This window comes from Rhinolophus sinicus, chromosome 18 (genome assembly GCF_057876585.1).
Source record: "Rhinolophus sinicus isolate RSI-liver-muscle chromosome 18, RSI-T2T, whole genome shotgun sequence".
NCBI lineage: Eukaryota > Metazoa > Chordata > Mammalia > Chiroptera > Rhinolophidae > Rhinolophus > Rhinolophus sinicus.
In genome coordinates, this window is record NC_142518.1 from 36,255,001 (window position 1) to 36,280,922 (window position 25,922).

The following is a 25,922-nucleotide window of genomic DNA, read 5'->3' on the forward strand; positions in this document are numbered from 1 at the left end:
CAACTAGAATTCTCATACACTAGAAGTGCTTGTGTAAAGTGGTACCGTTTTGTAAAACTGTTTAGTACTTTCTTCTGAAGTTGAACCTATGCATGTCTTATGACCCAGCGATTTCATTCCTGGGCATATTCCCAACAAAAAGGTTTGTATACATGAACTAAAAGACATGTGCAAGAATGTTCACAGCAGTACTTTTCACAGCAGCTCCAAATTCTACATGTTCATCAACAATATATTAAAAATAAATTATGGTATATTCATATAACGAAATATTATACAGCAATGAAAAAGATGAACTAGAGCTACATGTGACAACATGGATGAATCACACAAATGATGTCAAGTCAAATAAACCAGACACTGATATTCTCTCTCTCTCTCTCTCTCTCTCTCTCTCTCTCTCTCTCTCTCTCTCTCTCTGTCTCTCTCTCTCTCTCTCAACCCATTTATGCAAAGTTCAAAAACAGAGGTCCAACCACCTGATGGAAGGAGAACTGACTCTGGGTAATGAACACACAATGGGATTTATAGATGATGTAATACAGAATTGTACACCTGAAATCTATGTGATTTTGCTAACAATTGTCGCCCCAATAAATTTAATAAAATAAAATTTTTTAAAAAAAAGTTCAAAAACAGGTAAAACTATTAAGTGTTGCTAGAAGTCAGGACAGTAGGCATATTTGTGGAAGAGAAAGGGGTAGTAATTGGGGTATAGCATAAAGGAACCTGGTAATGTTGTGTTTCTTGACCTGTTTGCGTTTAAATGAGTGTGTTTATTTTGAGATAATTCACTGAGCACTTAAGATTTGTGTACTTTTCTGTATGTATCTTATACTTCAACAAAAATTTTTAAACATTTTCCAAATCTTCAAAGACTATATGTAAGCTAGCTACCTACCCATTTGATCACTGTGTCAACTTAAGAAACCATGGAAGTTTAACTCTTTGGTTTTTCATTTTCACCTGGGACCAAGTAAATCTACTAGAACAGCCTGTCCTGCATGTGGCCCAGGTAAGGCATGGATCAGACTTGGCCAGAATTGGTTCAACCATTAGGAATTAGCCTCCCCACATACATTAACTACTGAAGCTCCACTTCCCTTCCTGACCACAGCATGGTTCATTGTGTAATTTTAACTGATTCACCAACACAGGCATATTCCCCTTGGACACAAAGCTCTGAAGAGCCACATGAGTCTACCAGGCTACGGGCTGGCTGACCTAGTGAGGTGCAAGTATACCTCCTGGCCAGACAGATGCTCACCAGGACTACCTGTGGTAGAATGATCATTTCATGAGTCCCAAGAGAGAACTGACTACACCTGTAGCAAGTACATATCTTTCCTTACTTATCGTAAGGCATTCACTGATGACTCAACAAGAGGATTTCAGCATCAACGTTTCAGGGAAGACACTTAAAAGGATACTTGTGGTCAAAGCTGTACCACAGCCTGAATAGCCAGGCACTCTCCTGCTTTGTCCGGTTTCCCCCAGCAGAATCTGGACCATCCTAGGAACAAACAAGAAGACAGATGTTGGTTAGAGAAAAGAGATTGACTATATTCCCTATGCTGTACTTCACATCCCTATGACTGTTTTGTAACTACCAATTTGTAGTTGGGATTACTTCTTAATCCCTTCCCCTTTTCACCCAGTCCCCTAACCATCCTCCCATCTGGCAGCCATCAAAATGTTCTCTGTATGTCTGAGTATATTTATTTTGTTTGCTCATTTATTCTGTTCTTTAGATCCCACATGTAAGTAAGATCATATGGTATTCGGCTTTCTCTGCCTGACTTATTTCACTTAGCATAATACCCTCTAGGTATTATGCTAAGTGAAATCCATGTTGTTGCAAATTCAGTAAAGTTAATTTTTAAAAAAATTTTATGGCTTGAAAACAATAAAGTGAGATTATTAAAACTGTAAAAAAAAGAAAAAAGAAAAGGGATTGACATAAGGGGGAAAGTTTTTTTTAACCATAATTTTTAATTATTTTGAGCTCAGAATCAAACACCCTGTATCACTAAAGTATCAAAGATATATTGGGAGGTAATATTTCAAAAAGAAATTGAATGAATCCAAAAGGCAGGCAAATCAATCCCCAAAGTGAAATAGCTTGGTTATGTCTGTGGGTAGATCAACTAACTCAATGTAGTACAAAATTTCTTTTGGCATTCTTATTGTAATTTTCCTGCCTTTCAGCAGATTAATTACCCTAAAGTAGTTTAGATCCTAACAGGTCAAAATTGATTTATAGAGAATATTTTAAAAAGCCTCTGTAAAACCAACTTTCCAGCTCCGCCCCTTGACAAACTAGCATAGGGCTCTTGGTGGTCCTGACCCAGGCACTTGCATTGTTTCAGGTGGCCCAGTAACTTGTTGTCCTTCCAACTTTAGGGAGGTGGAGGTGGAGGGGTGGGCAGGAGAAAAGGAGCCAGAACTAGCATTTTTCTTCTTTTGTCTACCCTCAAGTAGTAAGTTCCTTTATTACTTCTCTCATGCCTTTCCAACTTACACATCCCCATCATTTACTTTTCAACATAATTGGCAAAATCAAACATTCATTTGAGATTTAGGGAATCTGTTCTGTATAATTATTATAAGAAGCACAATTAGTATTAAAGAGTGGACTGACTGCAACAATTTGAGGGCATTGTTGGAGTTCTATGTTGCTGGATGACAAGTTCTGAAAGTACAGACTGCTTGGGAAGCACAACCATTTTTATCATCCTCATGAACGTTATGTGAAAAGGCAACTCTATAATGAGGAACAATCGTCAATATTCAAATAAAACTTGAGCCAGAATTATAACTATTTCTAAATCTCAGAGGGCGTAAATTCCACCTGTAATACAAATAGCAAGGATCAGTTGGACACTTCTGAGAAGGTAAGGATATAGGCAAGTAGAAGGAGGGATATAAGCAAGCACTATTTAAATTCCTAATGTTTCCAACAGCGAAGATTATTTTTAAAAACGAAGTCCCCAGGGTATTTGAGGAATATTTAGTGACAGATATGGAAATGGTTTAGTTAAATGGGCCCTTCTGTGGATGACAAAATAAAAATGAGAGATCCCAGAGACCAGTTTTATTTCAAATTATAACTCATGTGCAAAAAAGAGGGCACAAAAATGTCTCCATTTACAGAGAATTATTCCTCCAGGTAATTAATTGCTAGCCCAATGACAACCCTAAGGAAAGTTCAAAATGCCACACGTAGACTGGTGCAGCCGTTATGGAAGGCAGTGTGGAGGTTCCTCAAAAAATTACGACTAGAATTACCATATGACCCAGCAATCCCTCTCCGGAGTATCTACCCAAAGAATCTGAAAACATTTAGAGATAAAGACACGTGTGCTCCAATGTTCATTGCAGCTTTGTTTACGGTGGCCAAGACATGGAAACAACCAAAATGTCCTTCGATAGATGAATGGATAAAGAAGTTGTGGTACATATACACAATGGAATACTATTCGGCGGTAAAAAAAGATGATATAGGAACATTTGTGACAACATGGATGGATCTTGAGAGTATAATGCTAAGTGAAATAAGTCAGAAAAAGCAGAGAACCATGTGATTTCACTGATATGTGGTATATAAACCAAAAACAACAAAAGAACAAGACAAACAAATGAGAAACAAAAACTCATAGACACAGACAACAGTTTAGTGGTTACCAGAGGGTAAGGGGGCGGGGGGTAGGGGGTGGGAGATGAGGGTAAGAGGGATCGAATATATGGTGATGGAAGGAGAACTGACTCTGGGTGGTGAACACACAATGGGATTTATAGGTGATGTAATACAGAATTGTACACCTGAAATCTATGTAACTTTACTAACAATTGTCACCCCAATAAATAAATAAAAAAAGAAAAAAAGAAAAGAAAAGAAAAAGCCACATGTCTGAGTGCAAAAGTGGTAGATGACTGTTCTGAGAGTCAAATATCTTTATGGAAAAAAATAAATGGTTTTAAAGTGATAGGTGCTAAGCTCTCAGTTCTAAGTGCCAGTAGAATCTTACCAAAGAAAAACCAGCAAGATGATAATCATCAGGAAGGATACTCTAAACTATCAGACACAAGACAAGTCCCCCCAAAGTCAGTTTCATCTGCTCCTCCCCTAAAAGAACAATAAAAATGACAAACCCCTACTCTGCAAAATCACAATGAATTGTCATCACCTGGAACACTTAAATTCCTGCCATCTCATGTAAAAGAAGCTACAGGAGACTTATAGAAGCTCCCAGAGGGACGCTTAAAATGAGTGAAGCAAAGCAAATGATTCGTTTTGAAGGCAAACTAACAAAAAGGTCTTCTCAGGCTACAAAGAGATATGTCTGCAGTCTAAAATAAGATCAAGTGACCTCAGAAATGTAAGAAACTAAGAGGCAGCCCTGAAGGGTTGCAAGGAATAAATTCAGGGCAAATAAAAAGTGGAACTTTGTAACAGAGGTGTTAAACAACCTTTTATTTCAAGAGATGGTGTCAGAAGCATGGTTAGGTACAGGAAGAACTTAGATAAATTCACATAGAGTGGTTTTGGGGAAATCAGGGACAGGACTAATTTTGTAAGCCGACCCAGAAGACAATCAACTGCTTCACAGCTTGATTTGGGCTGCTACCTATCACAGACAAACCAGTGGAGCCCTTCCTGTGGGCACAGGACTGAGAAAGGGTCAGTGCGGGTAGAGGCTGATTCTATCATCCGCAAGGTCCCCTTCTGGGGCTGCACTTGCAGACTCCTGGATTTCCATTCAAGTGCTACCCACAGAAAAAGCAGGGACTTGCTTTGTCACCATGCCCCAACTCAAAACCTGCATGCCCACCAGGAGGGTTCACGCCCCCTCCCATGTCTTGAGCTCTGGCTGCTTCTAGAACCTGGAACACCCTTTCATACTCTCACCTTCTCCCACCACAACACCTACCTGGCTGGTCCTTATCCATTTTTCAAGGCTGTGCACAAGGTCAGCTTCTCTGAGAAATGGTTCAAAAGCAACAGAGCACTCCAAGAGGTGTAGGTGTGAACATCACAGGCTTTCCCAGCAGACTACCTGGGTCCAAATCCTAGCTCTACTCCTGACTGTGCCATTGCCTTGCTGTGTGACTCTGGGCAAGTTTAAATTGAGTTATAATTGCCTTATAAATTGGGTAAGTTTAAGGTGTTCAGTGGGTTGATTGGATACATTTATATATTGCAATATGATTACCACCTTCGTGTTAGTTAACATCTCTATCAAACCACATAATTATCATTTCTTTTTGTGGTGAGAACAATTAGGATCTAACAGTCTCTTAGCAACTTTGTAGTTTATAATACAGTATTGTTGACTAAACTCTCTATACTGTACATTAGATCTCCAGAACTTTTTAAACTACTAGTTGCAAGTTGTACCCTTAAGCATCTCCCTAATTCCTCCAGCCCCAGCCCCCGGTAACCACCTATTCTCTGTTCTTATGAGTTACATGAGGGATTTTTAAACTTCTTACTGAAATTAATAGAGAAGCCCCATCAAGAAAAAAAATACCACAAGCTCTGAGTGTCTATTTTACTGCATTCATTAAGCACCATGCTGCATACTGGAAACACAAAGAGAAATGAGACCCAGCACCTGCCCTCAAACACATTTCCAGAGGGGGAGGCAGGCCGACAGATACATATATGGTGATGAATGTGATGAAGAAAAAGAAAGTGGATTAAAGAACTGAGGAGTGGCAAAAAGTCCAGTTTCAAAATAAATTTTATAGAACTAGTGAATAATGATTTCTGGGTAGAGTTAGATTTAATTCCATTATTATTGTTTAAAGATTTTTTTTTAAGTTAAAGTCATTACAATAATGAGAACGGCTTATTTTTTTCCAGAGATGGAGCAGAATGCTGCCCCTCCTCTCCCCCAACCCCGCAAGATTTCTATATCCTAATCCCTGGAATCTGTGATATATTATGTTACACGTCAAAAAGGGGCTTTGTAGATGGAGTAAAGCTTTTCCAGGTGTGTCCAGTGTAATCACATGGGCCCTTAAAAGTGGACAAAGAGGGCAAAAGAGTCAGAGAGATGTAGTGGAAGAAGGGGCAGGAGAGATTCAAAGCGTGACAGGGACTCATTGCACTGTTGCTGGCTTTGAAGATAGAGGGGCCAAGAGCCAAGAAATGCAGGTGCTTCTAGGAGCTGAGCTTGACCTCTGGGCCAATGGCCAGTGAGGAAATGGGACCTCAGTCCCACAACCACATGAAACTGAATTCTACCAACAACCTGAATGAGCCTGGAAGTGGATTCTCTCCCAGAGCCCAACTCCCCCCCCACCTTGATCTGGGCGTTGAGACCTGAAACAGAGAAACCAGTGGGGCCCATCAGACATCTGACCTACAGGACTGTAAGACTGTGTTGCTTTAAGCTGCTAAGTTTGTGGTAATTTGTTACAGCAGGAATAGAAAACTAATGCAGAGCAAAAGAGTAAATAAATGATGCAACCAGATTTGGGCCTTTTTCATGTCCCTGGCACGATGGGGCCGAAATTTCTCAAAAGTAACAAAAGGGCTTAAAAACAGGGAATCAAGAACGCCACAGTGCCTATGCCAGGGCTGCTCACGTTGTAAAGTGCATACAACTCTCCTGGGAGCTCAGTTAAAATGAAGATTCTGATTCAGTGGGTTGAGATGGAGCCTGAGAATCTGCATTTCTAACAAGATCTCTGGTCATGCCCAGCGTGCTGGTCCACGGGGACACTCAGAGCACCAAGGATAGGCCTACGGTCCCTAAAGGAAAAGGAGACGAGGCCCTCTGCGAATTCTCCTCTGCCACTCTCCACCTTTACCCTTCATCACACTGTCACCAAGTCCTAAAGGACAAAGATTCATCTGTCTTGTTTGCAGATGTATTCAAAAAGCCTGAAAGAATGTCTGAAATATAACAGATACTCAATAAATATTTGTCAAATGAATGAATACATTAATGTTAATTTTGAACTTCTAAGGAAAAAAAGAATAACAGAAAGGGAAATCAGGGGCCCAAGGGAGGCAATCAGAACAAAAAGAAAAGCACGGTGGGGAGGGGGGCGTCACAGAGTAAACATTTGAGGAAAACACACTTCAGCAACTGTTTGAAGTTAAAGATGTAAGTCACTGGGTATCAGATTTCAGCCTGGAGGAAAACTGGAGGAGAACATAGAAACAAACAAATCCAACTTTCCCAGAAAGTTATATGTCAATGCAACTATGAACAGCTGATTTTCTGCGGTTTTCACACTTGTGCGCATGTATGTGTACACACACACACACACACACACACACACACACACACACACTCAAGCACAGTGGTTTCCTTTTCTCCACATTCCACTAATATCCTGCTTGCGACCTTGTTCTGCTGAGATGATAAAGTCAAGATAAATTCACATTGGGCTCCTAGCTAAGCCTCATCAATGAGTACTCTTCTGTAAACCTGGGGAAGGAAGTGAATGATGTGTCTGCATGTCCGGCCAACATAAATCTCAGCTGCATCTGGCATGAAAAGTCCCCCCTTGAAGAGGGCGTGAGGCCACCCCTAGATCTGGGCAGTTTGCCTCCAGCTGCGATTATTTTTGTTTTGGTTGCAAAGTCACCAAGACCTCTGGAGAAACAAAGCAACTAAGCGTTTTGTTTTGTTATGTTTTGTTTTAATGAGTCAAACTTGCCAGGGACAGGAAGCTGAAGTCTGCCCACAATATTCTTGTGCTTCCCTCACATAAAGCCAAAAGTTGTAGCCAACAGCTCCTTTCCTTCTCCCACATGAGCTAATATTCTGTAGCCCTGTAGCCATGACTCTGTTTACAACCTTGGGCTTCAAGAACCAGTGAGGAAAATTACGCTCTCTATAAAAAATGCTTTCCCATTAAATATCATTTTTTGGTTTGTTTTTAGAAAGATCAGTTATAAAATTAGGTAAAGAGAACTGCCCTTTCTTTTCTAATGGGGAACAAACATCTGGACTTTCCCCGCCTCTGATTTCAGTTTCATGACAACACTGAGTGTGTGACCTGGATCCATTTCAGGGGAAACTGCAAGAATCCAGGGTTTCACCCAAAAATGAGAAGCCCATTTATTTCACTCTTTTACAGTTTCTCGTGACCACTGAGTACACCCAGCCCTGCTGTTAGTGGCTCACTGCACTGAGAAGGTCAGGAGGACATAAAGAGGTAAGGCCCTTTCTGAATAAGGGCATGAGTCATTTTTAAGAAGTTGTCCTGGGGGACCGAGCTTGAACTTCACCTTTTTTTCCAGTCTGACAACAATCTTGAAAGACTTTCAAAACACCAGCAGAACTGACTTTGGGGGCCCTCTGCATGACTGTGTGTAAGGGTTGGAAGGAGGGAAGTTAAGGGGAAGCTATGACACAGCTTCCAGATAGTGCTGGCCAACTGGGCACCATTGGAAGTGCAGTGTAGGTTGCTGTGCCCTTTCACAATTGGCCCAGAGGGCCCTTCAGGGAGCAATCAGGAACACTGAGTTTACCCATCCAGGAAGGTTTCTGAGGCTCACCATGCCTGGGGCAGGGGGTGGTATCCCAGCTGTCACTGCATGGATTAAATGCACTACCACAACCCTTAGCACTTATGACCTACTGCTTTTTCAAAACTTTCCATGGAAAAGTGACAGCAAGTTTGTTACTAAGGCTAGTTACAAGCCCAGTGTCTCCACGTGCAGTTCTTATGAGATGTATAGTAAGTTCAGCTGCACAAAACCAAACAGACCATTTCCTGTATTTCCTTTAACAGATGCTTGAGTCCAGAGGCAGGAGCAATGACAAACAGCAGAAGGGCTGGAGGTATTTGACTGGTCTGAACTGTCAAGATGAAATCTCTCCAAACCCTGGCTATCCGGCTGGAATTAGCCTGGTTTTCTTATAAAATTAATCTTGACTGACGTTAGGTCGGTAAAGGATACTTTGCAATAGGGCAGTCATATTCTACCAGAGCCATTATTTTCCTTTCCGTGAAATAAAGACATCCATCACGCTTTTCACCCAGGTTTTCTCAGGGTGTTTCAAGATCTCCCAAAATGGTTATACTCTAACTTAGCTTCTAAGTGCACAATTCCCGAACCCCTGTTTTCTAAAGTCCTTAATCAAAGCAGGAGTCAAACAGCAACTTTTCAAAAAGAACTTCTTATTGAAACCACATGTTCCCAACTGGCACAGTGGCAAACTCTAATATAATTGCAAAGGTCTTCTGGAGCACCAGTAAAGTAGGTACCAAATCTCTAATGCAGCTCATTGAAAGCTCTTCCCCAAATGTCCAGAACTTTCAGAGGTCATGGCTTTGTGTCCCTTAAGGAACATGAACACCAAGAATGCCTCATCAGGCTGTGACCCCCTCAAAGAGAAAGAAATCAGAAAGGCTGTAGCACAGTGGCACCCCTGGGCCCTGCACAGCACCACATTTTGCAAGACGTGTTACTTCTGATTTGGTAGATGGAGTCATTAGAAGATCCTATGGAATCTGAAATATAGAGACTGGGTTCAGGATGAAGTGCAATGACGATTGCAACTCAAAGCTGACTGGAAGAAAAGAAACACTCGACATGGTCTCACAGACAACACACGCATGTGCTCAGTATACATAACGCTTCCTACTATGCTGGTGCTTTGCCCGTGCCCCCATCTGTCCATCAAATACCTATTGAGCTCACCATGTGCCAGGCTGACCAAAATTGTTCTTGACTCCCAAGGCCAAATAATAACATTTTGGTAACAAATTTCTGCTCCTATCATAACTCCTTTCCCCCACCTGGCCTGCCCAAAAAATGCCAGCCTGGGGAAGGAACAAAATCTGGAGACAAAATCATCCCACCATTCCCAAAACAGGGGTGATACACCAGTGCTAAAACATGTTTGCCACTTCGTTGACACTTTTCCCACCCAGAGGTTATGATCTCTATCTCCTCCCCTTGAATCTTGGCTGGCCCTAGTAACTCACTGTAATAGAAAGTGATGCTCATAGAAGTGATGCTATGAGACTTCCAAGGTTAGGTCAGAAAAGGGAATGTAGCTCCCACCTTGCATGCTGGGACACTGGCTTTAGGAACCCCGGGCCATCATGTAAGAAGTCCAATACCCTGAGGCCAAGGAGAGAAGCCATACACCGGCATTCTAGTCAGTGGTGCTCATGTGAGTCCTCCCAGCCCAGGAACCAGACAAAGGAGCGAATGAGCTTTGGGATGAGTCCAGCCTCAGTGTTGAGTTACCTCAGACCTTTTTCATGGATCAAAGGCAAGCCATTCCTTCTAGGCCCTTTCCAAATTTCTGACCTAGAGAATCCATGAATAGATGAAATTGTTGTTCACTCACCTATGTTTGGGGCAGTTTGTTATGCAGCAATAATAACTGGTTCAGATGGTAACACCAAGGGCTAGCACACTCCCCTACCCACACGGTCTCCATCAGGATTCTCTGTAGCAGCAGGCACTCTTACCTGTGGTCATACTAGGTGCTGCCATAGAGCTCCTCCACTCACTGCCTCTACAGCTTCCCTCCCCCACACTCTGCTCCATGCTGTCACTACCACCACCGCCCTGCCCAAGCCTTAACTGTTAGCCTTGCTGTGACTTTCAGCCCCCACAGGAGTGAAGGCTGCTGCTCTGCCATTACTGGGCTAGACAGGAACTCAGAGAGCTGTAGGGGATCCCAGATCCTGGAGGAACAGGAGGGCCCACAATCCATCCTTTTCCTTCCCCTGCCCAGGCACCACTGAAAGACTTAGAACCAGTTACAGCAAACCGATCACCAATGTATCCAATATATCCCTTCTTGGAAGGTAGAGAGTCAGGGACTTAGCTTAAACACTCTTTCTGGCCAGTCCACCTCCTTAATATGTTGTTTAAGAACACAGACTCTGGGGTTAAATCCTGGCTCCATCACTTTTTAATTCTCTGATCTTAGATAACTCAGTTAAACTCTCATATTTCAGCTACTCATCTGTAAAATCGGGATAATAATACCTATTTCATAAGGTGGTTGTCAAGATCACAAAGAGGGAATCCATGTAGAGCTTCTGGTGTATAGCAATGCTCAATAAATTTTAGCTATTTTTAATAACATCACCCCTAGGAAGAAGCATGTCTTGTGACTTACCCCTTGTAAGACTTGAAAGCTGTCATTGTTGGGTGGTGGGTCTTGATCTGGGTCAACACCAACTCTATAAATCATCAGGGAGAAAGACAAGGAGAAAAATGGAGAGTATTAGCTCGGACCATGGCAGCCATACTGGCTAAAAGTTGCGAAGAGGCTGACCATCTTCCCGAAGCAGAAGGAATGGTTAAACGAAGAGGAAGGCTGTCATGCAGAAGTCATGAGAAAGAGATTATACACCACATCAGATCCCAAGGGGAAGGAGGGGCAATAAATCCTGTGTGCATACAGCCTAAGCAAGGCCTGGGCGGAACAGCACCAGCTGGCAACTGTCCATCTGCCTTCCTGCACTGGACGGTCCCAGTTACCAAAATGTAGGTCCCACTGCACCAGGCCTTTTCCTCTCTGCTTCTTCCTCACTTCCACCCTGACCTGCTTTTATTAAATAGGTGTATTAGCCTTTGTAAGTGGCTTCCATGTCAAGAGAGAGAAAACAAACTGCCTAGGTGAAATAGGAAGTCTATGGGTAGAAGGAAAGGCTGAAGTGTGCCCTGTACTGCAATGAAGAAAATGAAGTCAAGCACAATAACAGCTGCCAAAAGAAACGTAGTCTCCTCTAGTCTTTTTAACTAATCTCTACTACGAGGAAAAAATTTGGTTTCACAAGAACTTTTTAAAATTCTGTTTAACAAGAACTGCTTATAACGACTAGGTTTGACTATTTTTCCTCAAGTCCTGGCAACATCAATGGGACTCATCTATTCACCCTGGGCCCATGTGGCCACGCCAGAATCCAAACAACAAGCATGAAACATTGGAATAACTGGATAAACTCACGAAATGAGGGCCACCCTAACCTTATCCCAAACTCTCGATGTTTGACATTTTGTTTGGGGAAACTTAAGTGATTCTAGATCCACACCATCCAGGAAACTTTCTGAGAGGATGGCAGTGTTCTAGACCTGCACTGTCCCATGTGGTAACCACTAACCCCATGTGGTCCCTGAGCACAAGAAATGTGGCTGGTAGGACTGAGGAACTCCATTTTAATTTTACTTAGCTTTAATTAAAAATTAAATTTAAATAGCCACTTGTGGCTAGTGGCTACCACATTGGACAGTGAAGATTCTAGAAAATACTAATTCCAGCTGCATCTCTCTAGCATCACTTTTTTTCTCAACTAAAAAGGTGACGACCATCTGCTACCCTTTGCCTTCTCAATAACACCCAAGATGACCACTGGGATTGTGCTAAGAAACACTCCAAGTGCCATAAGTATGAAGCAAAACTTTGCTTGAACTTACTACTTAGACAATGGAGAGATTCCTCACTTCACCACGATATAAAACAGGTTTTTAAACCCTCTGAAAGCTTTTCTTTACAGATAAATGTCATCTTATAAACATGAAAGGAATGACAGAATTAGAAAACCACCATTTTCTATTCCTAGTGTAATAACTGTTTCAAGCAAGGGTTATCAGTGGATAATTTACCAGTTGGTAAAAGGTTGTTAGGAATCTGGCTGTTCATATGATGTGAAAGGGTCACTGTACAGATTACTTTTTAGTTACAAAGGGAAGGAAAATGGTACCTTTACAGTGGAGAGACCTGAGGTCTAAAGAGATCAAATTTAACATCATTAATAAAGGGACAGCCTGATAAGAAATGTATAACAAGAAATATATAATAATCACTTTAACAGTATTTTTGGCAAAAATTACTATCTCTAGTCATGAGGAAAACTAATCAGAAAAATCCAGATTGCAGGACATTCTGCAAGACAATTATCCTGAATACTGAAAAACAACAACAAAAAACCCTCAATGTCATAAGAGATAAAAAAGGGGGAGGATTGTTCTAGATTACAAGAGATTAAGAGACATGACAACCAAAGTAAACTTTGATTGGATCCTGGATCCTCTGTGTGTGTGTGTGTGTGTGTGTGTGTGTGTGTGTGTGTGTGTGTAAAATTCATGTTACTTTTTCTCAGGTGTGATAAAGGTATTGTGATCATGTAGAATACTGGACTCCTTAGAGGTACATGCTGGTGTTTAGGCGTAGAAAATCATGATGCCTGTAATGTACTTTGAAGTACTCTGAAATGGTTGAAAGAGAGAGAGAGCAAAAATGACCAAAAAAGAATATAATACAACGTTAACAACTGGAGTATCCAGGTTAGAACTTGGGTATTCATTGTCCCATTCTTTCTTTCATTGTTTTTTTCTTTTACAGATTTAAGATTTTTCACAATTTAAAAAGAAGAATATTTAATTATATCCTTGTTGAAAACGTTTCAAAAACACATCAGTATATTTTCTTGTCTCTTTAATCTGTCTACTCATGTAGATGATTCAGGATCTCCTATTATTTCAGGGATGGAAAACCAGAGATTGTACAGATTCATGGACATAGAGTGCTATAATAGGTAAATATAGGTAACTGGTAAATAAGTAGATGCCGATTCAAGTAATTGCATGGTTGTCTTTACCAGATAAATCCTGGAATATTTTATTGAGATTCTCCTTCTCCTAAAAGTAAATGGCAAGGGGAAAAATGCTACTTAACTGAAACATATGGTAAATCAAATTTCAACCAGTGCAGCCACTTTCAGATCTGGTTGTGCATGTCCCCTGGAAATCCACAGTTCTGAGGACAGTCCTACCCCACGCCCCCTTTCCTTGCTTTTACCTCCCTCTGTCATGGAAGTTCCAACCCTCGCTGTAGTCACTTCCTACCAACTACCAGTCTGAGATGCAACCCCGACTCCTGACAGTAGGGGCCTAAAGGGACCTCTAGGGCCTTCCCACTGGCAGAGGAATGTGGGAGGGTCCCTTGGAGTGCCCTGGAGCTCCCTGCTACTGGTGTAAGTGCTAAATAGGAGATACCTGAGGAAGGAAACAAAGACCTGCTTCCCAGACTGCTATGGCTTTTTAAATACCAAAAGAAAACAGACCAGGGGCCATGAGACTCAAATGGTGTTCTGTGATTTTTCCCCATTCAAGGCTGTTTAATAATTACTTTTCTGGCAGGGTTGAGGCCCATTGGACCAGTCTCCAGAGATGACACTGCAGCCCTACAAAGTGCCTCACCCTTGGGGCAGGGCTCAGAACCAACTGGGTCTCTTGGGACAGGCTGAGCAATGGGCCAGGGTATCTCTGGGAAGCAAGAAACACCAGGTACAGTACTTTAAGTATAATGCCTCAGAAGACTTGGGGATCTCCTGACTTTTTGAAATTCCTAGTTTCAGGCAACTGTCCCAAATATATATTTCTCTCCCGACCTGCTGTAATGCTTTTGATCTAGGACATTTTATAAATCTGGAACTTTCTGTGCTGTTTTATTGTATCATATTTTAGCATTCCCCTGATATATCAGGGTTGAGCTCATCAGAGCACATATAACAGTCTTTTCTTCTGGAATAAACTGAATTACCCTTATTTTTATTAAGAATGAGATAATGTGTAAATCTGACACCAAATGTGAAAATAAAGCAATCAAACTGATATGCTCATTCTGGAATGAATAAATGCAAAAAAAAACCGAATAATTTCCCTTCTCGTGTAGTATGTACCTTCTGATTAAGTGCCATACAAAATGCCATAAAATCCCCCAAATTTTAGAAGTTTTAGAACTTCTAAAGTTTAGTTTAGAACTATCTACTTTAATCGATAATTTTTTTAATTTGAATGGCTGAGGTCCTAAATAATCTTAAGAATATGAGGCACACATCCTCAGATAAAACCTTGAACAACCTATCAGAATCTGAATTCTCTCATGTCCCAAGTGTAATAACTTGCACTTTGCCTGAAGTGCAATTTGCAAGATTCCTTCTTGAAGGTGGAATATTTCCAAGGAGAGGGTTTCCTCTGAAACCTAATTGGTACCTAAAGTCAGATCTCCAAAAGTGAACGCGTGTGTGTGTGTGTGTGTGTGTGTGTGTGTATTTTAAACAGTAGAAACAAGTTTGAACCTAGGAAACTTAAGGACTTCCATTACTTGTATGCGTGTCATTGCACTATACATTGCACTATACATCTAGGTCCTAGTGATATCCCAAGATCCACGTACCAGGACAGGTACCACTGCTTTCACTGCTGTGCTCAGCGTGAAATACTTTCACAATGCCAAGAACAGAGTTTAAGCCTACTTTGCATTTGAATTATCTCCCAGCACCCAGAATCAGATGAAGGAAACAGCATGCGGGCTAAAGATACAGAGGGAAAGAAGAAACATTGAAGTCTTTACTCTGATTGCCCAACATCACCACTCTTAAGCATAATCAGATAATAAACTTGGATGGGCAATGAGAAATAAATTGTATTAGAAGAGTTTTTAATTATCTTCTGGTTTAAAAAAATCTGGGGTGTTTTTTTTTTGTATCTTCTGATTCACTATGATAAGGTACAAGTACACAGAAACATACTTAAAAACCTAAAACCGCACTGGTGCCTAATTAGAATGGCGTACGCCATACCCCAACTATGACTGAAATGTAAAATTCTGGTTCTTTTTATGAGTTAGAAACCTTGTTCACAAGATCATAAGCAGAATTTTGTGGGGATAGTATTTGTGGCTCTGCAAATGGGATGCTCCTAACACTAAGCTCAGCTGTACAAGGAGACACTCACCAACTCTGGCTTTGGTGTTGACACACACTGCCCAAAATGTGGGAAAAGGGGACAAACTCAGGAACACTGACACATCAGCCAGCCCAGAGAAAGGGTGGAAAATAATTACATTTGACCTGACCTCTTGACCCTTTGCTAAAAGGGGCAGGGGGTTGGCACACACAGGAAGGAAGAAAGAGACAAACAGCATCAAGAGAAACATCTCAGGTTAGAAGGAGGAGAAAAGCCAGGCCCGGTTAATTTGTTTCTGAGGAAGCCCTTGTGTCACCTGAAGTACTGCCAGCAGTGTTCGTTCTGGTCCTCTTCAAAGGGCTCCTCGACGCCAACTCTGGGCAGCAGAAGAAGCGAATGTGAGTGTCACAGGGACAATAGGCGAGCAGGAGCTCTGGGCACACGACTTGGGCCACGTCCATCACAGAACAGGCCGTCTAACTTGAAACATAAATCTGTACCCTCTCTTATACTGTCCCCATTCTCTAAAACCCAGAGAGGCAGAGAGGCTGCTAAATTTACATTGAAAGCAACAATGTTAGGAGCCAGGTCAAATGAGGCTTGATTAGGAATGAAGATAAGCCTCTCCAAATATAATGTAATGAAATCAGAGGAATAAATGCAGCTCATAGAAAATTAATTTATACAATTTTTTTCAGGAATTCATCTGTTTCATAAAGCAAGACATATCCACACAAAAAAGAAAACAAAATTGTTATCAAACACATATTTGAAGTGTTTACACGTATTCTTACACATATTTGACAGAAACAGCAAAAAGCACTGTTATTGAAAACAGCAACAAAACTTAAGAAGACAAATATGGCCATTTTTTCTATACAAGTAAATCATGTTGTCCATGGGTTCGACATGAAATTCGGAAACCCAACTTCTGCTATTCTTTTTACCTAGTGGTCTTAGAGTTGACATGGTCCGTTTTACGTTCTTTAATAATTGCTGGGTTATTCAGAGTGCGTTTGAACCTCACGGTCAAACTAAGAGCAGGGTTTCACAACTTCAGCATTCCTGATGTTTTGGGCCCTGGCCGCTACACACATGATGATACCAGTAGCACCCACCCACCCCCATTTGAGGCAACCGAAAATGTCTCCAGGCATTCCAAATGTCCCCTTGGGGGGGCAAAATTGTCCTCAGTTGACAACCACTTCACTAAAACATGTATCCTCAATGGGGGGGTGATACTGCCCCCATGGGTGTGAAAATTGGTTTCTGTAGGACAAAACATTTTTCAGATATTACAATAATTTGTAGCCCTCCAAAGCCTCAAAAAAGCTAGTTCGTTGAAAAGATTTATAGCACATAAACAGATATATAGTAGATCTGTGGTATTAAAATTTCAGTGAGAGAGGTAATTGGGAAAAACATTTTTAAAGGCTCCTTAAGCAGGCAAAAATGAAAAAACAAAGGTTGAGAAACACTGTGTTAGACAATGCCCAAATTCTCATGCTACAAACATCCCCTGAAATATGCAGGTGAGAACGTGATGCTTCTTACAGTGGTATTTTTAATTAGCCACACATTTAGACTGTGGCTTATCCATACTATATGTTACTACAGTATTGAAAAATTGTGATAAATTCCATAAAAGCAAACTGGATTCCATTAATGTAAGATTCACTAGTAATAATAATAGTAATCATAGCAGTAGTAATGCTATGATTAGTAATGATAATATAATAGTTTAAATATACTAAATGCTTACCATGTGCTAGATGGTTCATTTAATGAGAAAACTCTTTATCACATTTATTAATTATCACTTCTTATCCTCGCACTATTGTGGTTCCTATGTAACTGATGAGGAAACTGAGAGTTAGAGAGGTTAAATGAGTTGCCCAAGGTCACAAAGGTAGAAAATATTGGAACCAAGATTACAACTGAAGCTGTTAGACCCCAAAGCCCCAGTTTTTCACCTTCCAGGATACTGCCTCTGATTACAAGGGGGCGCCTTGAAAGTCTTTAAATATATCCAGTTACAAATGCTATTACATAAAGAGCTCAGGGCTTCTCCCTGCCTTTATTCCTTATCTTACAAAGAGCTTTGTTGTAAATTCTCAGTCTAACAGGATTATACTCAGCAGAGTGTCCTAATTTGTCCTTCAGTGATTATATTACTGCACTCTGGGGTAGGAAGGTTACCTGTTCATTTGGCTGCCTGGGTGTATGCCATCCCCCCCCCTCATTCACCACCACTTCATGTGTGTGTCACCTGAAGCTGGGAGCTCCAAGAGGACAGCCACTGTGCCACCAAAATGCACTCAGGATACATACAAGGCTCATATGCTGAAATAATACTGTGATCATTTTTTTAAGTTGCCAAAATTTTATCCTTTGTGAATAACGCTTGCTCAAGAGACTAAGAAAAATATTGTGTGGTTTGTGCAGTAACAGAAAACAATTTGAGCATTTTGCCATTATGTTTTAAAATATCAATCACAAAACACCAATTTAAAAAGATAGTTGGATTTCTGGAAAGCAGTGACCTGGCTTTGGGTTTGTGGTTAAATTCATTTTTATTTTATACACAGACTAGAAATCAGCCATGGTTAAAAATCACAGCTAACTTCTAATTATTTATGGTGGAACTCTGAGACCCATCCTGGGATTCTGACTTCTGAGCAGAGCCTCTGTCAGCATCCTAGAGAAGTAAGAAACAAGTAGGTATTGATCTTACTGAGGTCACAGAGATCAAAACACCACACTTAATTCAGGGGGTTTCTGACTTTTAGAATAAGAACTGGTTTACATAAATGATTTGTGGTCATTAAATAACATGAAAAGCCACAAGTCAGAGAAACTAGTTTCATGACCTTATTTCTGAGGGAATTTCTTTTGTTGTAATCTCTGTAAATGTCAGTTTCTACACTTACATAATCGCTATTTATACACATCTGGAAAAATGCAGTGAACTGACACCATGTATTTTTCACCAATGGCACACTTTGCTTCATTATGTTGTCTGGGTAAAGTTGGACAGAAAGAAGGAAATAATTAAGGTAGGAACAGAAATCGATGAAATTGAAAACAAAAACAATACAGAAAATCAATGAAATAAAAAGCTAGTTCTTTGAAAAGATCAATAAAACTGACAAACCTCTAGCAAGACTGAAAGAAAAAGAGAAGATGCAAATTACCAATATCAGGAATTACCCATTACCAAATTATCAGTATCAGTGATATCAGGGGTATCACTTGGGGTCTCATAGACATCAAAAGGATAATAAGTTAATGCTATGAACAATATAAATGTGACAACTTAGATGAAGCAGACCAATCTCACAAACTACCATAACGTGCTCAATATGAAATAGATCATCTTAATAGACTTATAACTATTAAAGATTTGGCTTCATAATTTAAAAACCCCTGGAAAAGAAGTCTCCAGGACCAGATGGTTTTACTGGAGAATTCCATAAAACTTTCAAGAAGAATTAACTCCACTTCTACACAATCTCTTCCAAAAAACAAAAGAGTAGGGAATTTGTCCCAATTCATTTTGTGAGGCCAGATTACCCTGATACCAAAAACAGACAAAGGCAGTATATGAAAAAAGAAAACTTCCCTCGTGATCAATATCCCTCATGAACATAGACACAAAATCCTTAACAAAATATTAGCTAATAGAATTCAGCAATATGTATAAAAGTTATACACCACAACCAAGTGGGGTTTGCTTGAGAGAAGCAAGGCTGGTTTGATATTTGAAAATTAATCAATATAACCTATATTATTAATAGGCTAAAAAAGAAAAATTATATGACCATATCAATTGATACAGAAAAATCATTTGATAAAACTCAATACCTGTTCATGATAAATTTAAAACAAAACAAAACAAAACACAAACCTCTCAGAAAACTAGCAATACATAAAAACTTCCTCAACTTGGTGACGAACAGTTACAAAAACCCTACAGATGATATCATAATTATCGGCCTAAGACAGAATGCTTTCCCCTTAACATCGGAAACTAGGCAAGGACGTTCACTCACATCACTCTTTTTTAACATAGTACTGAAAGTCCTAGCCAGAATAGTAAGTCAAGAGAAGGAAATAAAAGGCACACTGGTTGGAAAAAAGAAATAAAACTGTCTCTACTTGCAAATGATATGATGGTCCACATAGAAAATATCAAAGAATCTACCAACAATAACAAAAACAAACCCTTCTAGAACTAATAAGTTTGACAAGGTTGCAGGATATAAGTTCAACATACAAAAACCAATTGTATTTCTGTATTTTAGCAATGAACACAAGAAAACTGAAATTAAAGATAGAATAACATTTACAATTGCTCAAAAAAGAAGAAGCAATACTTAGATGTAAATCTAGCAAAGCATGTACAGGCATTGTATATTTAGAACTGTAAAATACTAATGAAAGAAATCAAAAAAAGATCTAAATAAATAGGAAACATGCCATATTCATAGATAGGAAAACTCAACAGTAATGATGTCAATTCTCCCCAAATTGACATACAGGTTTAACACAATTCCCCGGAAAATCCCAGCAAGATTTTTAAAAAAGATATAGACAAGCTTATTCTAAAAGTATATGGAAAGAAACTAGAATAGCTATGACAGTTTTGAAAAAGAAGACTAAAGTAGAAGGATTTGCTCTACCTGATGCTAAGGCTTATTATATAACTATCGTTATCAGGATGGTATGGTACTGGTGAAAGGATAGACACATAAATCAATGGAGCAGAATACAAACAGGCATACAGCCAACTGATTTTTGGCAAAGGAATAATTCAATGGAGTAAGGATAGTCTTTTTAACAAATTGTGCTGGACTTTCTAATTCCTTCACCTTTTCCCCGTCCCCTCCCCATCTAGCAACCAACAGTTTTTTTCCCTGTATCTCTGAGTCTATTTCTGATTTGCTTGCTCATTTATTCTTTTATTTAGATTCCATATATAAGTGAGATCACATGGTATTTGTCTTTCTGTCAGACTTTTTTCACTTAGCATAATATTCTCTCGGTCTATCCATGTTATTGCAAATGGTAAGATTGTGTCTTTTTTATGGCCGAGTAATACTCCATTGTATAAATGTACCACAGTTTCTTTATCCAATCGTCTATCGATGGGCATAGGCATGGGGATATGAAATCCAGTATCGGGAATATAATCAACAATGTTGTAAAGATTATGTAAGGTGCCAGATGGGTACTGGACTTATCAGGGGGATTACTTCATACTGTGTAGATGCCTGACCACTGTGCTGTACACCTGAAGCTGAAGTAGAATAATATTACATGTCAACTATAATTAAATAAATACATATATGTGTGTGTGTATGTATATATATACATACACACACACACACACATATATAGTCACAGGATGTGGAGTACAGCATAGGGAAGATAGTAGATGGTGTTGTAACAGCCAAATAAGATGTCAGAGGGGTAGTAACTTGGGGGAGGGGGTTATCACTTTGTAAGGGGTGTAAATATCAAACTATTGTGTTGCTTTGTACACCTGAAACTAATAAAAAATATTGTTCTGGAACAACTGGATAGCCATAGTCAAATAAAATAAAATAAAACCTCGAACTAAACCTCACATCTTATATAAAAATTAAGTCAAACTGGATCACAGACTTAAATGTAAAGAATAAAACTAAAACACTTTTAGAAGATAACACAAAAGGAAATATTGGAGACCTAGGGTTTGATGAAGAGTCCTCAGACACGACAGCAAAAGTACAAACCATAAAAGAAAAAAATGATAAACTGAACTTCATCAAAATTAAAACTTCTGCTCTATGACAGACACTTTTAAAAGGATGAAAAGACAAGCAACAGACAAGGAGAAAATAATTGCAAACCACATATCTGACTAAAGACTAGTATCTAGAATACTCTCAAAACAGTAAAACAATCCAATTAGAAAATGGACAAAAGACTTGAACAGATATTTCACCAAAAACATGTATGAATGGCAAATATGCACATGAAGAGATGTTCGACATTATTAACCATGAGAGAGATGCAAATTAAGACCACAATGAGGTATCCCACACACCTATTAGAACAGACGAAATGGAAAAAATGTGACACCACCAAATGCTGGCAAGGATGTGGAGAAACTGGATCTCTTATACACACAGTCATGCACGTAGTCATTTCCTGTCCCTCGTTATGTGCTAGCTGCTTTGTCCTAAGTGCTATCCATATATTATGTTAATATTTTCACAAAAATTCAATTATTACATTATATTCATACATATACAGCTTGTGGGTCTCCGGGAAAGCTGCCCACGCTCTCAGCTCTGGGTAGGACTATTTTAATGGCCCACTTTTTGAAAAGGATTATAAGAAGTGGAAAATGTCACAAGTCAACTCTCTACTCTCAGTGGAAAATTGTTTGGTCCTGTGTATGTTGCGAGGGGTGGGGAAAGCAGGAAAGGACTTATAAAATAGAATGAAAAACAAACAATTCAATCAGGCTCTGAGCATCCAAGGTACCTACTGTGTGACCAGACAAATAGGAGCAGGAAGCAATTTCAGAGGTCACCGAAAGCCAAGATTCTCAACTGTGTGCAGGGTAAACCTCCTTTCTTACCCTTTATTCTGCCACACAGAACAAAGATGGTACCATCTTATGTCTCAATTTTCAAGCCAAAAATCTATACATTTTCTTCTTCAGGTTTATATTTCCACAAATGAATTATTTTCCTTAATACACTCTTGAGATTCAGGCCAGGAAATTGAAATTTTAATCATCCCAAATTTTATGACATAAAAATAGTCCCTAATACATGAAGCCTTCTTACAGGCAGTACAGCACAGTGGTTAAGAGTGTGGACTCTGTGGCAAAACTGCCTGGATTCAAATCCCAGCTTATCCACTTAAAGCTCTGTGACCCTGGGCGAGTTATTGCTCTGTGCCTCAGCTTCCCCAATTCTAACTAAAGATAATAGTGGTAGGTCCCTTATAAGAATGTTATGAGAATTATCTTACTATACACATGGCATCTTGAACATCATCTGCAGCACAAGTGTCAGCTGTTATATCACTGTCACTGATAAGCCCTACACAGGTTCTGCAGCTTTGAGTCGGAGACATGCCAGCCCAGAAATGGTACAGCTGGCAGTGGCCAAGCCCAGAAATCCCTGCCTGCCATCAATACAAAAGTCCCCAATGGGAGAGACTCTTCTCTCAAATTCCAGTTTTCTCCCTGACTCCAAGGATGACTGTGAGTCCTTGTTCATTTTCTCTCTAAGATAGGTATGCTTGGCAGCTGTCAGTCCCATGCATTCTACATTCTAGAGAAGGAAATGCAAACGAAAAGCCAGCAGAGAACGGAAAACATTGCCACCTTGTGGTTTTTCAGAGAATCTTCTTCACACCTCTGCATTACCCATGGGTCTTATTCTGATCACTGTCACCCTCTGCAGACCCAAAACGGAGGCAGGTAGCCAGAGCACATGCAATGATGCAGAGGACACACTTAGACCTGAAGGGACCTGGAGAAAATCTGAACGCGTGTTTTCATTTACTGTTGAGAGAAACTCAGACCCAAAGACGTGAGGGGCTTGCCTTAAACAAGAGCCAGAGTTGGGCTATGGGTCTCTTGACCCCTGTCCCCAGTGTCCCCTTTACCATAAGGTGCTGGAGCTCACAAGTGCAGTATTTAAATGCGCTTTAAAAATCAAACTCAGGTCAGTGCCCCTTTGTCCTGACACAGCTGTAAAACCACAAGCAGGAGACGTCCATGAGGCTGAAACAAATGAGGGTTATGCAGGAACTGTCACCTCTTTTGTGCACTCAAGCAAGAAGAGACACAGCAGTATCCTCCTAAAACAAAACTCTAATTGTGAAAAACAAACCTTGATTGTGAAATACCAGACGTTGCCAACAGCTATGTCTATTCTCTCTTCTGCAGCTTTAAGACTTTTTGGATTCTTGCCCTAATGTCACTGCTCTAGCAAGGTCTAGGTGTTTCTAATTCCTTGTGATTTTGTACCAACAAAAATTTTAATGACAAGATTTTTTTTCTCCCGGAAAATTCAATACTCTCAATTTTTATTGTATTTTAGCTTTAATCCCTGCCCCCAAACAAAACAAAACCTATTTCCTTCCATGTGCTCAGCTACAGCATACCCTGCACAGGCACAGTGCCACAGGCACAAAACTGGCCTTGGTTTCATACCAACCTTATATTAAGCCATGACAACATGGGTGTCGTGCCTCCACCAACGATCCAGACGGTGAAGAAGACGATGAGGAGAGTGGTTGTGAACATCATCTGGCGAGCGTAGGATGCCGTGTCTCGGATGGCCAGTGCAAACGCCATCGCTCCCCTGAGGCCTGCAGGGACCAAAGAGGAAGAACTCCTGTTTACAAGGACAAATGACAATATGTCTTCAGATCCACTGCTACCTCTCAGGGCACAGAAACCGTATCCACTTATGCTTCCAGTGTCAAGTTTTATTCAGAAAGAAGAACCTTAAAGGAATGTAATTTTCTCCCATTTGAAGTTTTCTTTTGCAAAATGTCCAGATGTAATGATAACACTGCACTTTGTACAGCACATTTAAAAATAGTAATACCCTTTTATTGGTGAGATAATTCTCCTGCTAGTAATATGAAATAATAAGATATATAAATAAGAAATAATAATTTAAGCTCTCCACGTGTGTGATTCAAGCATTCCCATGCACTATATCCCGTAGTTAAACTTAAGAAACAGGTGAGGTATGAATATGTCAAATACATATTTGTGGTTTATGTACATGAACCACAAAACAGTTCAGCATTTCCTTAGCAAAGCCACACAGAGAAGTAACAGTATAACCTGATCTACATCAGGGGTGGCAATTTCTTCTGTAAAAGGTGAGATATAAAATATTTTACACACTGTGGACCACGAGGAAACATCAAGGATATTATGTAGGTACTTATATAAAAGAGAAAAAAACAAATTTCCACAAAATTTGATTGACAAAACCCAAGAGTATAATTATATTGAGGACAATTTGTTGTAATATAAGTCTACTAATGAAAAGAATGGAATTCTTTGGGGAGGGGGATGTTTTGCTCAATTGGGTTTTAAAGTTAGTGCCCCAATCGTTAGATTGTAAGATATTCATCTGTCAAAGCCATTCTGAGCCCCTAGGATATATGAACACAGGCCGTGGCCACATTTGGCCCAGGTGCCAGTTTGCTGACCCTGATCTACATTAACGGATGTTAAAATTAAGCACCAACATTTTAATGTTTATCTTTCTAAGCTCTTTTGTTCCTTCCCCATACCATGCTCATAATTTATTCTACAGTAAAGACTGAATCCATGGTCTTTAATAAATACCTAGTATGAATTCTTATTCACCATGGGCAAGATTTTGTGTATATTATGAGAATGAAAGTTATACCCATTATATGTTTCTACATTTTCCCACCTTTCCCAATAATTCCATAATTAATTTGAGAATTTCCCTACAATTCACTAAACAGTGACTCAACAAAAGGTACATTAAAAAACAGAGCAAAGTTAATGCTTTCTATTAATCTGCCCTAGTGAAATATTTATACTTATCTGATCGCCCAACAGCCAGCTATGTCATTAATCAATTAATCAATCAATATTTAAGCCTCTAAAGAGATGTTGTCTCAAAGAAGAAAACTTGGGGTTCAGAAAGAGACAATGTGTGCTACATTCTTCCTTATTTTATTAGGTAAACATTGTAAGCAATATGAAAGTGAAACCTCACATAGTTCACGGCCTTGAAGAATGAGTTCCTTTCGATAGCTAGATTTCCCCCAGCAGAAAATAATTTTTATAGGAAGCACTGTGTACTTCTCAGTCTTTCAGTACAGAAGACAATGAACATATTTTGATCTCCACAGTTCCTCGTTCTCTTTTCTGCCATCACTTTCCTAATATGTGAGGAGGATCTTGTCACTGTCATCCTCAGAAATCTCTGTTTCCCAGCTGCTCCTGAGGAAACCCAAACTCTTTAGGCACAGCTTTGAGCTTCTCCATGGTCTACACTCCAGCAGTGGTTCTCAAAGCGTGGTCCTCAAACCAGCAGCAGCAGCAGCAGCAGCAGCAGCAGCAGCAGCAGCAGCAGCAGCAGCAGCAGCAGCAGCAGCAGAGAACGCATTAGAAATGCCAATTCTCCAGGCCTCCCAGTACCCTAAGAATCACACTGGTGGTGGGGCC

At 40.0% G+C, this 25,922-nt stretch overlaps 1 protein-coding gene across 3 annotated transcripts in view; it reads right to left on the bottom strand.

Moving 5' to 3' along the window:
* SLC9A7 (solute carrier family 9 member A7) overlaps positions 1 to 25,922 on the bottom strand; it is a 151,250-nt gene that overhangs the window by 25,969 nt on the left and 99,359 nt on the right. For 2 of the 3 annotated variants that reach the window (XM_088794886.1, XM_019717411.3), the window contains exons 12-15: positions 23,914 to 24,067; positions 16,005 to 16,064; positions 11,112 to 11,175; positions 1,431 to 1,513 (exon numbers count right to left, since the gene is read on the bottom strand). In XM_088794886.1, coding sequence (XP_088651012.1) covers positions 1,431 to 1,513; positions 11,112 to 11,175; positions 16,005 to 16,064; positions 23,914 to 24,067 — 361 coding nt within the window. The remainder of the gene's footprint in view (positions 1 to 1,430; positions 1,514 to 11,111; positions 11,176 to 16,004; positions 16,065 to 23,913; positions 24,068 to 25,922) is intronic. The other variant, XM_019717412.3, reaches the window with a different exon arrangement.